This window comes from Malaclemys terrapin, chromosome 10, assembly GCF_027887155.1.
Source record: "Malaclemys terrapin pileata isolate rMalTer1 chromosome 10, rMalTer1.hap1, whole genome shotgun sequence".
NCBI classification, from domain to species: Eukaryota; Metazoa; Chordata; order Testudines; family Emydidae; genus Malaclemys; species Malaclemys terrapin.
The window spans coordinates 6886931-6904323 of record NC_071514.1 but is presented as its reverse complement, the minus strand read 5'-3'; the positions used below and the strand labels follow the sequence as shown (position 1 = coordinate 6904323).

At 47.4% G+C, this 17393-nt stretch overlaps 1 protein-coding gene across 1 annotated transcript; it reads right to left on the bottom strand.

Moving 5' to 3' along the window:
- Positions 1-2706: 2706 nt before the first annotated feature.
- On the bottom strand, positions 2707-12539 carry PARP16 (poly(ADP-ribose) polymerase family member 16). Its single transcript, XM_054042114.1, has 7 exons — positions 12449-12539; positions 11464-11668; positions 8531-8668; positions 7109-7315; positions 5601-5772; positions 4682-4823; positions 2707-4402 (listed from the first exon to the last, which is right to left on the bottom strand). The coding sequence occupies exons 2-7, from the start codon at positions 11653-11655 to the stop codon at positions 4258-4260; spliced, it is 996 nt and encodes a 331-aa protein (XP_053898089.1). The 5' UTR covers positions 11656-11668; positions 12449-12539; the 3' UTR covers positions 2707-4257.
- Between the last annotated feature and the right edge of the window lie 4854 nt (positions 12540-17393).

Sequence of the window (17393 nt, the reverse complement as noted above, 5' to 3'; positions counted from 1 at the left end):
GTTCTTGTTTTGCAAGCTGTACAGTGCATAAATAAAGGCGTCTGGCAGAGAAATTCACTGGAATAAATGCTTCTAGTTCCATTCACCTCCAAGAGAGGTTGCAGGGAGTGAGATTGAGTGAGCATAGACAGTGATGTAGCCGCAACAGCACAGGCAGTGGTGACACGGCTTAGGCCTAATTTTGGGGGTTTGAGTTAGAAAATCTGATTACCAAGTCATTATTTCTGGCAATTAGGTGACAGAGTAACATCTAGGGAAAAGAGATTTTCTTTGACACACTTAATCAGTGAGGTAATAACCCTCGTCTTGTTTGCTAGAAATATGCAGAGATCTTTCTGTAGGGTTCATTATTAAATGCAGCTTTTCATTGATCAAGCATAATATTAAGGGTCAGATCGCAATCTCGAGCAGATGCATGCATCGACCCTCTATCTTTTGCCTTGGATCTCTCTGCCATTCATCTCATCTCTGTTTTGCCGGCAATTCAGTTCTCCACAGAAGTTAGACTTCTAATGTGGTTACAGCAGGGGCCTCGAGTCAAGTCTGTTGGGTTTTATTCCCAACTACATCACAGACTTGCTGTATATTCTCAGTCAAGTCACCTCTTTGTCCCTAAGTTTAACCATCCTCTATGTATCTGATCATCCTCAGATGAAAGATAATCAGAAGCATAAATAAAGGACAATCACGGTCTTCATGCATCTTAAAAGATACTCCACTGTGGCTGCAGGGAGTACACACCATTTCCTTATAGTTTGGTTAATAACAGATTTTACATAGGAGCTGTTATCAAATTTTGCAATTGTGATTTTTTGTTTTAAGTGATCACCTTTAAACACACAGAACTTTTTAAAACCGCTCTTTCCTCGCCCTAATAAGCAAGTCATTTAACCTCTCCTGAAGGTGGCTTCCTTTGCCATTTTAAATCTTCTAAAACCATCCATTTTCACTGTAAAATGCCAATCACCATTTCCCCTGCACCTATAACGCCACACACCATCTTGTATCCTATCTGCCATGAAGGCACTGCTAATGAATCCTCCAGCATTGATCATATTCACTCTGCGGGGTTTGTATGCAGTAATTTGCACATTAAAAGAAAAGCCTCACGGCATGCACGGGATAGGGCCTATAGTTGTATTCTAAAAGCCATTACTATATTATGAAATCTTACCAGATTAAGAATTTTAACAGGCTACAAGCTTGTCTGTTTCCCACATGATTTAGAAATTGGGATCCTTGAGGACTGTCAGCCACACGGTTAGTGGCTTATGTGGGTGCATAACAGTAATACACACGGTTCAAGACAGGGATCTACTATCCATTACACTGTTATATCCTCCACAGAAGTTACTAGGCTACCTAGTTTGGAGAATTACACCAGGCAAGATTAAAATAAAAGGATTTTGGAGAGGAATTTCAGGCTTCATGTATGGTAGATAAAAGACAATGAAGCAAACCCGACCCCTGAGGCTATGAGATGCTACGCTGCTTTATCCCCCCCGCAATGAATGTTCTTATCTCAATAAGCACTGGCATTCAGTCACACTGGGAATTAGTCACTTAAAATGGCTCCACCTTATAGCACACACAGCATGTTAAGTAATGCTGACGTAACAGATTTATGTGACCAGCTACCATTTAAAAGGAATAAAAAGTGGTGTTATCCATGCCCTATTTAATATAAATTACATCTCAGTAATATGTATCCACATTACTCTTATATATAACAAGCACCAAGGATCTTAGGAGATCACAAGAGGAAGAATGGTTTGTGGTTAACATACCATTCGGAGAGTCACAAGACTTGGTTTCTATTCCCAGTTCGGCCAAGTTACTTAGTGGCTGTGCTTCAGTTTCCCATCTGAAATGGACATACTACTACTACTACTACTACCCTACGTGACGCTACTTTACTGTAAGTCATGACGTTCTTTTAGCTCCTAGAATGGACATTCCTATTAAAGATGTGAAATTGTATTTATATAATTCAAAATCTCAAAGGTGAGAAAATACACATTTCAGGAAATGGTATTTTGTCTCTTAATGCCTTTAAAACTAAGTCAGCCAACCCCAAAGCTTAATTAAAATAGTTGTCTGGAATAGTCCATTCCTTCCTGACACTTTGTCCACATCCCCGGCTAGTTTGCTGCTGAATCTACTTTCACAGGGTGTAGATCTTCTTTGCTGAATGACCCTGGCTGTCTCAAAACACAACTAATGTTTACAACACACAATGTGCTGCTTTATAAATGTGGAACTCTCCTGCTTTCACTGCCTCACTGTACTTAAATCTGAGATTAACATCAACAGTGGTCCTAGTCACCCATGCTCACATCTTCACAAACTTAAAGTTTTATTGTGTTCAAAATGAGTGCTAAAAGCCCCCACTGTTTAAAGGGACAGTGTCAATTTCAATTATTTAAAGTTGACTTATTTAAAAAATCTGCCACTTTCTGAGAGCACAATCTTAAAATGTGTCCTGAAGCTTTAACAAGTATTTTTATTAAGGCAATTTTATATGGGTTTTTCTGCTACTTTGCTGATCCATAAGAGAGGGAGAAATAGCGAATCTGACCATATGCAAAGTTATCCCCACATGTACAACATAAACTAACAGAAAATTGTTTTTGCTAGCTTTTTCAGTTTTTATACTTTTAGGTGGTTTTATAACTGTAGTACAGATAAAACATTCAGACAGCGAAGTGATTTTCAAATCTCTTTAAATGTTCCAAGTCTCCAAGTGTGCACTACACAGAATTCTAACAAACCTATACACTGTCAAACAAATCCAAATAATAAATGAGGGGTTCTTAGTGTAATTTGATTTTTTTTAAAGTAAAATATGGCTACTTCTTACAACATATTGGCATGAAACCTACCTAACACAGATAATGTAATTCTGATAGAGGAAAAACCAATCTCCTTCTGATAACTTCATGTAGACAGTATATCTTAGACACACATACAGAGGTCAGTTATCAAGTGAAAACCTAAATGCAGTATATACTAAGCTGACATCACTCTCTGACCTCGGAAACAAAATAAATCCTGATCTCAAAATATTCTATTTCCTAAAACGGTGTTTTAGGAAATATTTGGTATATTCCTACTGCAGTTATCAGGTCACAAATGCAGAAAAAGAGACGGGACATGCGTACAAACATAGAGCCACACCCTGGAGCATCATGCAACCACTTTGCACTGCACAACTGGCTGTGAAAACAGTGTTCCCAGACCAAGAGATCTGCCAGTGGCATAGATTTTTCCCCTTCCTTCATGATGGGAAGCCCCTGCCCAGCCCTGATCCTGAGCTCCCATTTGAGCCTGTTGGACATAGGGACCAGCCCTGCATATAGTGGGCCCCTTGGTGGGGGAGGGCCAAGGTGAACTTTGATCTTGCACACCACCTCCCCAGACTTGCTCTGTCTGCTCCCTGAACCTAGCTGAGGATCTGGCCCATTGGACTGTACTTAAGACGTATTCCTCTCATCATAGCCTACAGTGCTCTAAAATTCAGTATTCATTCTTTATCCAGTGATTTTATTTTCGATAACACACAAGAACATTCAGCTTGGTTACTGTTTTATGTATAATGTTTTGTTACAATCACTGTGCCCAACTATAATCCCCTGTCAAAAATTGTAATTAAGATGATCCTGCTTTATCATATGAGAAACAGCACTTTTCCTCTTCAGCAAAGACACATGGGGTTTCTCAAGTCAAAGCAATAAAACCTACTGCAGGTTTACCTTTGTGTGAGGTAAAGAGAATTCCTCCCTTCCAAGAGCATTATAAATAAATATTGCTTTTTTAATCTGGCAGAGAATAAACACCCCCAATACAGGGGTGCTGAGAGACTTAACCGAAGTGTAAACCCTGTGTATGATGGAAACCACTTCAAGCCAGCACCTATGGCCTGATAGTTTCCACATTAAAGTTTTCATTAATTTTAAATAAAGTTTTTTCTTGGACCGTTGACTAAAACATGTCTGTACAGAACTGTTCACATTCTACTTCAGCGTCCCTAGGGCAAGACAGGCTGAAAAGGGAGCTGCCAATCAGGCTCCCTCATTACTCAAAGAAACAAAACGACTTAAACAAGAAAAAATGGAAAGGGGCCATGAAGGTAATGCAACTGGACTATAACCAAATGCTCAAGACCCCATTTCCAGAGCGCTGGTACAGATGCAGTAGGTTGTAGATCTCCTATCATTAAGGCACATGGTGAACATAACAGCATATAAACCAGCTTGTTCATCCTTCTGAGTCAAACATTCTATTCCAGTAGTAGAGGAAAGCCGGTGAGTTGCTGGCACCTATAACAATTAGCAATAGTAGATACATCATCATCATTATAGCAAAACGATGATTGGAAAACCACGATGACTGACTAGAAGGCCTGTGGAGGGGAAAAATGCATAAAAAGCATGAATTACATCAAATATCATCTTATCATTGACACATTTATTATGTTTTATTATTTTTGAACAATCTTGCAAGCTTTGATAAAGATTTTCCTAGCTACTATATTTGCTCCGGGATCCCTTTTTGCTTCCTCTAAGTGGAAGCATGTCTTTTGTATTTTTTGATTTTAGGGAGAGAGAGAATGATGTGCAAATAAGATCTGTCTATCTGGCACTTGCACCATGCTCATTATACTGGTGAGTTGAACTCTTACCTCCGGTGTTGTTTCTGTGAATATACTAATAAGTATTTAACTCGTAAAAGCTGATTGTTTGTGACAACGAAGTATTTCTGTGGAACATCGCCCCCTTCACTGTTTTTTACTCTTGCTCTTTTCCTGTCTATTTCTTCTGAATCTGTATGGGACAAGAAGAGGTTTTCTTGGAAATGGGAAGGAAAGCAAAAGCACATGTATGAGAGTAAAGGAAGACGGTCAAGGCATAGGACTTGGAGTTAGGAGACAGGGTTCTTATTCCTGGCTCTACCTCAAATTTCATTGGTCCCTCTTAGCATCCCAAAGGGGAATCAGAGAACCAGCCCCTACTGGTTATCCCTGGCATGGGGGTACTATGGGTTGGGCTGGGAGTAGAGAAAGGGCACGTTAGAGATAGGAGAAGGCAGGCGTAGAGCACAATGCTTGAGGGTTGCAAACATCAGAGAGGATAGAGAAATAATACAACAGCAAACTGAAATTTTTCTAGTAGAGAATAGCTTTGTTATGAGTCTAACATGCATAAGTACAAAATGCGTATTACTCTTGCTGTTACAGGAATACCTTGGCTTGGGTTCACTTCTGGATGGAATAACTCTGCATTACAGAACATGTTCTGTTATCGGAGTGCCGCTAGATTAAAACAAAATAGGATGCTATTTTGGTTTCTATACTGATCTAGCTAGGTCCCACTGCTAGAATGATCAAGTTTTATTTTTTCCATTTTTGTGGAACGCTTTTGTAGATTTGCTAATGAGTCATCCAGAAAAGGTGCCTCCCGGTCAGTTTCTGCTGGTGGGAAACTAGTGTACACACGAGTACATTCTTAGCTGTATTACTGCACATATACACAACCTAAATCTGAGGAGTATTAATAGAAGACTGACTAACACTCTAGTTGTAATTATTTCTATACACTCACCTTTCTTCTTCACCTGGCATTTTACATCTGGATGATCGATAATCTCACAAACAGCTACACAACTAAGGATAGGGCCCAAAACGCTGCGTTGCCACCCAAGACCATGAGGGCTATATAGAAGAGCAAGGCTTAGATCACTGGTAAGGTAGGTACCTTCACCAAACAAGGATGTCTGAAATAGCACAAAAGTAAATTAAGAGAGACTGCATCAGATCAAACACTCTGAATGTCCACATGGCACAATAATACAGTATACCACTGCACTTTCCTTGCCAAATGCCAGCACATGGTTTCCAAAAATAGTATGGAGCTTAAAAACACAGCAGTGAAATTCAGAAGTCTCAGATCTTAAACTCCTTAGCGCTGGACTACAGACAGATTTTGTACCAGTGCAACTATGCCAGTTAGGGGTGGGACTTTTTTTTTTTTTTTTTTAAACAGATTAAGCTAGACCAGTATAAGCACTTTTAAACCACACTAAGGAGGCTGTACAGCTTTAACTATACTGGTATATTTAAAGTGGTGCAACTTTTGTGCATGGACAAGGCCTTAGTGACATTTAGAAACCTGCTCTGCAAGGGAGAAAAATTCTTTTCAAGTATGATTTTTTCCCCCCAAACTCAATTGCTTTAACAGTTTAGAAACATAGGATTTGCCACCCCATCTAATCTAGCACACTGCCTCCCACTGCAGACAATGTGATAATTCATGAGGGCGGGGGGGGGGGGGGGGGGAATTGAAATGCATCATGCCAGCTGTGCCCTCCTGGGAAGATAAAGATTCTTTCTTGTCCTCTGTGACCCTAGAAGTGTGGGCCTTGCTAAGAATGTGGGGATGAAATTAAAAACAATGAAGTCACTGTTTCACACATGGCCCAGGTTGGTAGTGACTATGTATTTTTACTGTCTGCCAGCTACGTGACAACCTACATGAAAAGAAGGGATAGTCCCAGCTAGCTTCTATCAAACAGGTGTGGAATCCACAAAGTCCCACCCCCCACCAAATGACATCCTTGTCAGCAATCTCCTGGCAGATGCAAAGGACTCTCAATTGGCAGGTAGTTTCCCACCTTTAGAGGTGGTTCAGGGCTGAGACCTGGGCAGAGAGAGCCTACACTGACCATGTTCCTCCTGGTCCAAGGCTAAAGATCTTCCATCTCTACGGTTGTCAAATACGCCAGCATTTTTCAGAGGCACTAAATTCATCTTTTTTTCGGTTTTTAAAGTGAAGGATGGCTACAACCAGGCATATTGGAGAAACGACTATAATTTAATGCTGGTTTCACACCACCTGCATTTTTTTAAGCTCAATCTACTTATAAAACCTAGTAAAATCATATGCAAAGTTAACTGTGTTGTCGTCAAGGAAAACAAATAGCAACATGAGATCACAGATCACATTATTTTTATCCCTACACATATTTGTACATGTGTTTAAAACACGCCTCAGAGTTTGTGAATTAAGGATGAAGCTGTGTGTTTAAATGCAAGAAATATTGGAAACCTTACCCTATTTAAATGGCAATGTAAACCATTGTGCAGTATGGAATGGAAGTTCTCAAGGCGACTCCCATGGAATGCATAAATAAGGTTCCTTTCTCCCCTGGTTTCATCAAATTTGGCATTCATCTGATCACAATACACTATTTCAAACAGGAAGTCAGGAGTAGGAACACCATCACTTGACATTCCTGTCAGCTCTTGGATCTTCTCGTACTTGAAAACAGAAAGGAATCCTAATGTTATTTTTTTTAAAGGTCTAGATTAGTCACTGGAAACTTGCTTAGTGTCTCAGATCCTTTCCTAGTTCCTTAATATATTTACCAATGCGCATTTACAATTCAGTATTAATACCCAGTTAGCTGGTAATGGTAACCACAGAAGACCAAGTGGATTGTGGGAACTGTAAGGGTTTCTATTCCTCCATGCTCTTGCCCTCTTCTCCTTTGCTGCTTCTCTATGAATATTCACGAGCACTGCTGAGTGGTAAGGTTATGACATCAAAGTTAAATCCGCCCCTCCCCCACCTCCTCTCCCAATAATGTGACTCAGATATCAGAGTTAAGTGGATGATGCAATGAGAGGGAGGAAAAGAAGAGACATCTTTATGGTGTCATAATCCCAACACACAAACAAGGCTATGATATAGATATATTCATGAGATATGTTCCTTGGGAAAGAAAAAGATTGGAACTTAAAGACATTTTTATCATTTCCAGCAGCATCCACAATTCTATTAGGTACTTAGACAGTCTCCATTATTGTAGTATCTGAGTGCCTCACAATGTTTAACACATTATCCTCCCAACATCCCCGTGAGGTAGTGCACATTTTACAGATTGGAACCTGAGGCACAGAGAGACTAAGTTACCTATGCAAGATCATACATGGCGTCTGCGGCTGAGCATGGAAATGAACCCCGGTATCCTGCGTCCTGGGCTGGCACCTGAACCACTAGCTCATTCTTCCTCCTCAACATGAGGTGTTTTCTAAACAGAAAAAGTGGCCTGGTTCCTGCCCTGAGGACCTCACAATCTGAACACAGGGTAGGAGTACAACATTAAATAGAATGGTCAAGTGTGATTAACCATACATTACCAATATAAGGGTTTTGCTAAGACAAACCTTTGGGGTTTTAATAGGAAATAATAGATATAAAAAAATTAATCACCACTCAGTCATTCACTTGCTTTTGCTGCACACATTCCTTCTTCTGTTCCTTGTCTATTTAGATTTTGAGCTCTTTGGGGGAAGGACACTGTCTCTTTATTCATCTATGCCTACCAGAAAATGCGTTCACTTGACATACTTTTCAATCCTTACAATAAACAACCCTTAAATCCCAGGTCAAGGTAACCACCTGCATGCAAGTGGTTGTGTTAAATAGCAAACTCATGTCATGAAACTTTCATTAAGAATTTGAAATCTTACCTCCTTTTTCTTAGTACTTTGTATAGTTAAGAATTTAGATGATAAAATCCAGCTAAACAGATCCCATGTCCTTTTATCTGTGTCTGAAATAGACTCTGGAAGTTCTTTTAAGCTTGGCAAAGCATTTGTATCTGCAAGCTAACATAAGAAAGATTAATGTGTTTTGCGTCTCTTCATCATCATGATTAAACAGAGACCTCTAGCGGTAAGAAAACAATATTTCACTCTAATGGGGATCTGTGGTACAAGTTGAAAAACAATTTCCAATGAATTACAAGAACCACTTCTGAAAGACTTATACTGAGATTACGTGGGGAAATTTGTCATTTGTTCTGACATGCAACACTGAGTACAACGTTTGAGCAAGCTACGTGTCTTCTATAATTCTATGATCTATATTCAGCAGCAGCATCCATGGGGTATACATAAGAACAGTGATCAAAAACATCTGAATGTGGTCACTACATCAACACACAGGTGATATCTGGAGTGGTATAAGTGCGACAGATATTGCAATCCCATGCAATAACTTTGGGAACCATACCGTATTAAGTTATGTATCACTGTGGGCATAGACACCGACTCCGTGGGTGGTCCGGGGCTGGAGCACCCACAGGGAAAAATTAGTGGGTGCACCCACCGGCAGCCATGCTCCCCTCACCCCCCAACCTCCTCCTCCTCCCCTGAGCGTACTGCATCCCTGCTCCTCTGCCTACCTCCCAGCGCTGCCTGCCCAGCCGCCGCCAAACAGCTGTTTGGCAGCAATAGCACACTCCGGTGGAGGAGCAGGAACGTGGCGCGCTCAGGGGAGGAGGCGGGGCTGGGATTTGGGGAAGGAGTTGGAATATTGGCAGAGAGGGGGCGGAGTTGGGGTGGGGACTTTGGAGAAGGGGTTGGAATGGGGGTGGGGAAGGGGTGGGAATAAGCAAGGCAGGGACAGGGCCTCATGGAAGGGGTGGAGTGAGGGCAAGGCTGGGGGTGGGGTTTGAGCCCTCATGGGAAAGAGGGCAAGTCGGTACCTATGACGGTGAGCCAGAGATTATATGCAACACCAGGAGGGAGGGTTACCACAACTCCATGAAGCAAAACAGTGAGGGGGTGATTAAGGTGACTCATTTAAGTTGTAAATGCCTCCAGAGAGATGCCACCCCTTGAGGAGGCTTGGATATACTGATTCAAACTGGATTTTCCAGAGAGCAACGGACAAAAAAAACAACCCAGGCTTTTGATATTATTTCACCTGTTAAACTTTTTCAGACTTTCAACTTTAGACTTAGAGGCTTCCAAGTCTACATTTGTCATTTACCTTCTAAATGCTTCTAAATCTAGATTCCTTAATCTTACTGCATTTCAGACTTGCAAAATTTTACTTACCCACTTATACTGGACAGATAACATATCATTAATTTTTTTATCACTAACTGGGCAAGAGTCGGTATTTTGTTTGAGCTAGTAAATGTACAGAGTTTTGCACCGCTGCTTTTGACTCTTTAGTATTACAGAAAACAATGCGCTCTATATTTTAAACCTGTTTTATAGTTTCCACACAACTTAGCTATAAACTCTTGGGCCAGAGACCTCCTTTTTATGATTTTCTGTAAAGAGCTGTGTAGGCTTTTGCCCGCATACAAGTTATAACACAATGTGCATAGTAGTATGACAGCTTTTTTTCTACTTTTTAAATTTTTTTTTTTTAAACTTCCAGGGCTGTGTACAAATTACACTGCATTTATTTGGAAGGACACCATTAAAACAGTGATTCCCTCCTTCCCATTATGCAGAGGTCTATGCGCTGCTGCATGTGCTCAGTATGGCATTTGTCTGTTTATTCAACATCACATGCCTGAAAAGGTGTTTTCCTCCAATCAAGAAAGAAGTTCACCTTTGGACAAGGACCAGGTCTGGAAAGTTTCCATCCCAGAGGAGAGTTTTTCAGAAAGTTGTGAGTAGTTGAAAATGTTATAGTGGCAGCTGCTTTGCAATTTTAACTACTGGACAGTGTTTCAACAGACATACATACAGAGCACATCCTAACAGCCTCATGTGTAGTTAGGAAAATCAAGATTGGGTGAGGGGATTAGAATTACGTTAGCCATTTGTCCTTAATAAGGATCAAGTTTTTAAAATATATGTGCCCCTAATGCTCATGCCATATCTTGCCAACGCAGGGAATCTGTCCGTGCCCTTGGTGTGTACAGAAAACCAGCTAAATTGAACAGGCTCCAGAATTAAGGGCCTGAAGCAGTAGCTACACTGAGCAGGGAACTCCTAGTGAATCAGAATCTTACCCCCAATCTGAGAGGACAAGGGGCCAAATGTACAATGCAGGAAAGCACTGTGTGGAAGTGAAAAGAACAGGAGTACTTGTGGCACCTTAGAGACTAACACATTTATTAGAGCAAATAAACAAATAATTAGAGCAAATAAACTAACAAATAAATTTGTTAGTCTCTAAGCTGCCACAAGTACTCCTGTTCTTTTTACGGATACAGACTAACACGGCTGCTACTTTGAAACCTGTGTGGAAGTGGTAACCCTCCACGGCACCTCTGTCAGCCAGAAAACAAGGGAAAGGTAAGGCAAGCCTGGTACCTTCAACAGCACAGCAGGTGTGTTAAACCAGGAGATGCCAGAAATGGGGTCAGCACTATTCAAGTGGATAATCACATTAATAATACTTAGCACATTTCATCTTGGAGGCACTTATATAGATATTAACTAATTGCTCCTAACAACACTCCTGTGAAGTAGCATCAGTGCATAAGTAATGAAAACGAGTGACTTGTTTATAGGATCTGTTCTGGGCTTTGTTTTTATGTGGAACTAATTACACCTGTACTCGAGAGAAACACCTGCTGCTCTTCAGCTCGGAGTGCTCTTCCCCTCCCCTCCCCACTCAGTGTCAAGCTGTCCTCTCTAAAGGGATAACTCACCAACGCATCAAAATCCTTGTTCTCCTCGTTAGCATAGAGGCCTGGAAAGGGTCTCAGGACAGAATCACGCTTGTAGCTCTGCAAAGCGGAAACAAAGAGGCTGCACTTCAGATCCGCAGCCAAGATGTCCCTGCGGGTGGCCTCCTTGATCTTCTCTCTGAGGGCAGCATCGCTGGGCCTGCGGGGCAGCATTCCCACCAGGGGTCTGGCCAGGAAACACACAGGGCAGCAGCTCAGCACAGGTTAAAGCCCTTCCCTAACCCTCAACCTGGGGGTGCTGGAGGGACCAATCTGCCCCCCCTCCCGCCACAGCTGTCCTCAGCACCTCCCCCTCCCATCTCCACTGCCATCCATGTCTCAGGGATTTACAGAACATGTACCCTGCCCCCCAGTCCCCTCCATCTCACTGCTTGGGCCCCAGCCTGCCCTATATTGCCCGCCTGCCCCCCCCCTGCACCCTATACTGCCTACCAGCCTCCTCCTCTGCCCCCAGCCTGCCCCCCCCTGCACCCTATACTGCCCTCCAGCCCCCTTCTCTCTCCCCTACTGTCCCCAGCCTCCCCCCACACCCTATATTGCCCGCCTGCCTCCTCCCTGCACCCTATACTGCCCTCCGCCCCCCTTCTCTCTCCCCTACTGTCCCCAGCCTGTCCCCCCCCGCACCCTATATTGCCCGCCTGCCTCCTCCCTGCACCCTATACTGCCCTCCGCCCCCCTTCTCTCTCCCCTACTGTCCCCAGCCTGTCCCCCCCCGCACCCTATACTGCCCTCCGGCCTCCCCTACTTCCCCCCCCCGCACCCTATACTGCCCCCCCCCGCACCCTATACTGCCCTCCGGCCTCCCCTACTGCCCCCCCCCGCACCCTATACTGCCCCCCCCCGCACCCTATACTGCCCTCCGGCCTCCCCTACTGCCCCCCCCCGCACCCTATACTGCCCTGTGGCACGCAGCCCCCACATCCCCGTTGCCCCCCGCGCTACCCACCCGGCGGCGCAGGCCCAGCAGCGCCCCCCGCTCTCCCGGGCTCGGCTCCCCCGCCCCGCCGCCTGCCTCACCGGGCGGAAGCCGCGGCTGCCTCTGGTTCCCCCGGCCCCGCCCAGCCCCGGCGGCTGACGGCTCCTCCCTCCCCCACAGGGCCCCGGGCGGCGGCCGCGGCCCGCCCGACCCCCGCGGGGCTCCGCAAAGGGGAGACCCCGTGTCTCGGCTCTGCCCGGCCCGGATCGGGGGGACCCCGTCAGCGCCAACCCCCTGCCTTGGGACATCCCCGACTGTCAGACTGTCCCCCCAGTGCCTGTCTCCCCCCGACTTTCCTTCTGCCCCCCGACTGTCCCCCCAGTGCCTGTCTCCCCCCGACTTTCCTTCTGCCCCCCGACTGTCCCCCCAGTGCCTGTCTCCCCCCGACTTTCCTTCTGCCCCCCGGCTGTCCCCCCAGTGCCTGTCTCCCCCCGACTTTCCTTCTGCCCCCCGGCTGTCCCCCCCCAGTGCCTGTCTCCCCCCGACTTTCCTTCTGCCCCCCGGCTGTCCCCCCCCAGTGCCTGTCTCCCCCCGACTTTCCTTCTGCCCCCCGACTGTCCCCCCCCAGTGCCTGTCTCCCCCCGACTTTCTTTCTGCCCCCCGACTGTCCCCCCCAGTGCCTGTCTCCCCCCGACTTTCCTTCTGCCCCCCGGCTGTCCCCCCAGTGCCTGTCTCCCCCCGACTTTCCTTCTGCCCCCCGGCTGTCCCCCCCCAGTGCCTGTCTCCCCCCGACTTTCCTTCTGCCCCCCGGCTGTCCCCCCCCAGTGCCTGTCTCCCCCCGACTTTCCTTCTGCCCCCCGACTGTCCCCCCAGTGCCTGTCTCCCCCCGACTTTCTTTCTGCCCCCCGACTGTCCCCCCCAGTGCCTGTCTCCCCCCGACTTTCCTTCTGCCCCCCGACTGTCCCCCCAGTGCCTGTCTCCCCCCGACTTTCCTTCTGCCCCCCGACTGTCCCCCCCCCAGTGCCTGACTGTCCCCTCATTCTCCCCCCCCGACTTTCCTTCTGCCCCCCGGCTGTCCCCCCGGTGCCTGTCTCCCCCCGACTTTCCTTCTGCCCCCCGACTGTCCCCCCAGTGCCTGTCTCCCCCCGACTTTCCTTCTGCCCCCCGACTGTCCCCCCAGTGCCTGTCTCCCCCCGACTTTCCTTCTGCCCCCCGACTGTCCCCCCCAGTGCCTGTCTCCCCCCGACTTTCCTTCTGCCCCCCGACTGTCCCCCCCCCAGTGCCTGACTGTCCCCTCATTCTCCCCCCCCGACTTTCCTTCTGCCCCCCGGCTGTCCCCCCGGTGCCTGTCTCCCCCCGACTTTCCTTCTGCCCCCCGGCTGTCCCCCCGGTGCCTGTCTCCCCCCGACTTTCCTTCTGTCCCCCGGCTGTCCCCCCAGTGCCTGTCTCCCCCCGACTTTCCTTCTGCCCCCCGACTGTCCCCCCCCCAGTGCCTGACTGTCCCCTCATTGTCTATCTCCCCCCCCGACTTTCCTTCTGCCCCCCGGCTGTCCCCACAGTGCCTGTCTCCCCCCGACTTTCCTTCTGCCCCCCGGCTGTCCCCCCAGTGCCTGTCTCCCCCCGACTTTCCTTCTGCCCCCCGACTGTCCCCCCCCAGTGCCTGACTGTCCCCTCATTGTCTATCTCCCCCCGACTTTCCTTCTGCCCCCCGACTGTCCCCCCCCCCAGTGCCTGACTGTCCCCTCATTGTCTATCTCCCCCCCCGACTTTCCTTCTGCCCCCCGGCTGTCCCCACAGTGCCTGTCTCCCCCCGACTTTCCTTCTGCCCCCCGGCTGTCCCCACAGTGCCTGTCTCCCCCCGACTTTCCTTCTGCCCCCCAACTGTCCCCCCAGTGCCTGTCTCCCCCCCGACTTTCCTTCTGCCCCCCAACTGTCCCCCCAGTGCCTGACTGCCCCCCATTGTCTGTCGCCCCCCTGACTGGTCCCCCGAGTGCCCCCCCATTGTCTGTCTCCCCCGACTTTCCTTCTGCCCCCCGACTGTCCCCCCCAGTGCCTGACTGCCCCCCATTGTCTGTCGCCCCCCTGACTGGTCCCCCGAGTGCCCCCCCATTGTCTGTCTCCCCCCGACTTTCCTTCTGCCCCCCGACTGCCCCCCATTGTCTGTCTCCCCCCGACTTTCCTTCTGGCCCCCCCTGACTGCCCCCCAATACTAGTTGAGCAGGTCACCCTCCAAGTGAGGGAGACTTGGCAGGGATGGGGTCTGATCTGAAGAAGAAACATTAAGCCTGTTCAGACTATTGGAAGAGGGTGCAGGACCTCATAATACAGACAGACCCACTTCTTTGGGAGTCAGAGGAGACATGCAAGGCATAGTAGAGTTATTCCCTTTTCCCCTGTCAGAAGATAGCCTTTTTATAGGGGGCACTAAGGTAGGTGAAGGCAGGGAGGGGTGTTACAGCAGTGAGAATGCTCTCTTACTTGGCAAAAGGCTGATGCACAGCAAGGCGAGACAGACTTTTTTTTTTTTTTTTTTTTTTTTAATAGTATAAATCCCACTGATTCCTAGCTTGTAGGCATTCAAGCCTATAGGTCTGGAGGAGGGATCTCAATGAGGAGTAGGTTGTGGCTTGGTTTATCAGCTCAGAAAGGGCATTCCATATGTAACTTATCAATTGATACAGGCTCCTGTCATGCAGAAGTGTCTTAAATGCTCAAAGAGCTTTAAAAGACATACGTGCACTGTTTTTATTTAGGGAACAGTCACCTACTGGACTCGCTGCCCTGCAGTCTTTCTTATAGGAGCCTGCCGGGCCATGATTGGTTGCTCCTCTCAGCCCCTTTCTAATTGGCTGCCTCCAGCGCAGCCTCCCTAGGGCTGCTTTTAACCCCTTTTCTGCCGGTGAGGAGCAGCCCTCCCATCACACTCTCCTTTCTCTCCACTTGTTCTGCTGGGATCACTTTTTCTCCTAATTTTCAGCAGTTGTATGATAATGCTTGTTTTTCATCTGGCCTGGGTAGTGTGGCTTATAATCCAATATATCATAACCGTGCTGCACGCCGCTGCTTGGAATATTACAATGACAGAGGGACTAGAATGTAGGTCTTCCTGCTCCAAAAGTATGAGCTGCTGTCACTTGAGCTGAAGGACAATCTTTAGGTGTTATCCAAATTATATTCCATAGAACAGTGGTTTTCAAAACCATGAGTCGTGGCCCAGAACTGGGTCATGGAATGGAAGGGACTTGATTGCAGCGGCTCTTGTCAGCACCGCCAACCGGGCCATTAAAAGTCCCATTGGCGGTGCTGCCTGGCTAATGCAAGCTAGCCCCTACCTGTTCTGACACCGCGCTGCGCCCCAGAAGCGGCCAGCAGCAGGTCCAGCTCCTAGGCGGGGGGGACCACAGGGCTCCACGCGCTGCCCCTGCCCTGAGCACTGGCTCCTCACGTGGGCGAGAGCCACGCAGAGCCGCTTGTGTACCTCCGCCTAAGGAGCCGGACCTGCTGCTCGCTGCTTCCAGGGCGCAGTGCGGTTCACAGTGCCAGGACAGACAGGAAGCCTGCCTCTGCACCCCCACTGCATCGCTGACCAGGAGCCGCCCGAGGTAAGCCTGCGCCCCAAGCCTGCACCCCAATCCTCTGCCCCAGCCCTGAGCCCCTCCCAAATCCAGAGCCCCTTCTTGCACCCCAAACTCCTCATCCCCAGCCCCACCCCAGAGCCTGCACCCCCAGCCCACAGCCCGTACCCCCTCCCGAACCCCTGCCCCAGCCCAGAGCCCCCTCCCACACCCTGAACCCCTCATTCCCAGTCCTACCCCGCAGCCCTCACCCCCGCACTCCAACCCTCTGCCCTAGCCCTGAGCCCTCTCCCACACCCCAAACCCCTCATCCCCAGCTCCATTGGGTCGCGGGCATCAATCATTTTCTTCAACTGGGTCGCCAGGAAAAAAGTTTGAAAACCACTGCCATAGAATTGTAGTGTAGGACTAGAAGGGACCTCAATAGGTCTCTAGTCCAGTCCCCTGCACTTAATGCAGGACTAAGTAATAACTACACCATTATGAGAGGTATTTGTCTAGCCTGTTCTTAAAAATCTCCAATGATGGAGACTCCACAACTAGCAATCCATTACAATATCACACGTAAAACACAACTAAGTACCAGAATTAGCTCATGATTGAATTAATTTAAGATAGTTTTCTCTGTATAAATGATGGAATTCAAAGAAAATGTTCTTTGCTTATATATCTATAGCTGGCTTAGAAAGGGTCCTAACTGTTCTTAAATTAGCTATGTAAAGTACGTATGCATCTTTTAGATGATGAGATTTTTATGGTCAGGGACTGGTGTGTTGGAATAAATATGCCCACAATCTTTTTTAATAACATAACATTATTTGCTGTGGTATGGTCTTATTGGAATCTTGGAGATAAAGATCTTAAAGATACTTGGGGTTTTAGCTTAGCACATTTACTAGACATCTAGATATACTTTTTCTCTTTAAAACGTTATCCGGCTCGTAAGGATTATATTGCTTTTCTGTTCCTAACACACTGGTAACTGATTGTTATTGTGCAGGGTCTTTTGGATGAAACCTTAAAATCAAGATTCTGACTGCTCTGCATGGACGTTAAAAATCCCACAGCACTTCCTGTAAGCAGGGCCGGCTCTAGGCACCAGCAAATCAAGCAGCACATTTTCAAGGGCAGCAGTCTGGCCATTTTTTTTTTTTTTTTTGCTTCCAGCAGCAAAAGCCTAGAGCCGGCCCTGGCAGCAGCAGCGCGGGGGGCGCCCTGGGGCCGCTGCGGTTCATGCTGCGGGGGAGCAGCACCCACACCTTGTGGCTGGGCCAGGCAGGCTTCGAGCGGGGGACACTCAGGCTGGGGGACACCTAGGATGACCAGATGTCCCGATTTTATAGGGACAGTCCCGATTTTTGGGGCTTTTTCTTATATAGGCGCCTATTACCCCCCACCCC

Coding starts and splice junctions, on each gene's coding strand:
- PARP16 (XM_054042114.1), bottom strand. CDS start 11,655: ATGCTGCCCCGCAGGCCCAGCGATGCTGCCCTCAGAGAGAAGATCAAG. Junction 8,669..11,463: donor ACAAGGATTTTGATGCGTTG/GTGAGTTATCCC, acceptor TTCTTATGTTAG/CTTGCAGATACAAATGCTTT. Junction 4,403..4,681: donor TCACAGAAACAACACCGGAG/GTAAGAGTTCAA, acceptor TCCCCTCCACAG/GCCTTCTAGTCAGTCATCGT.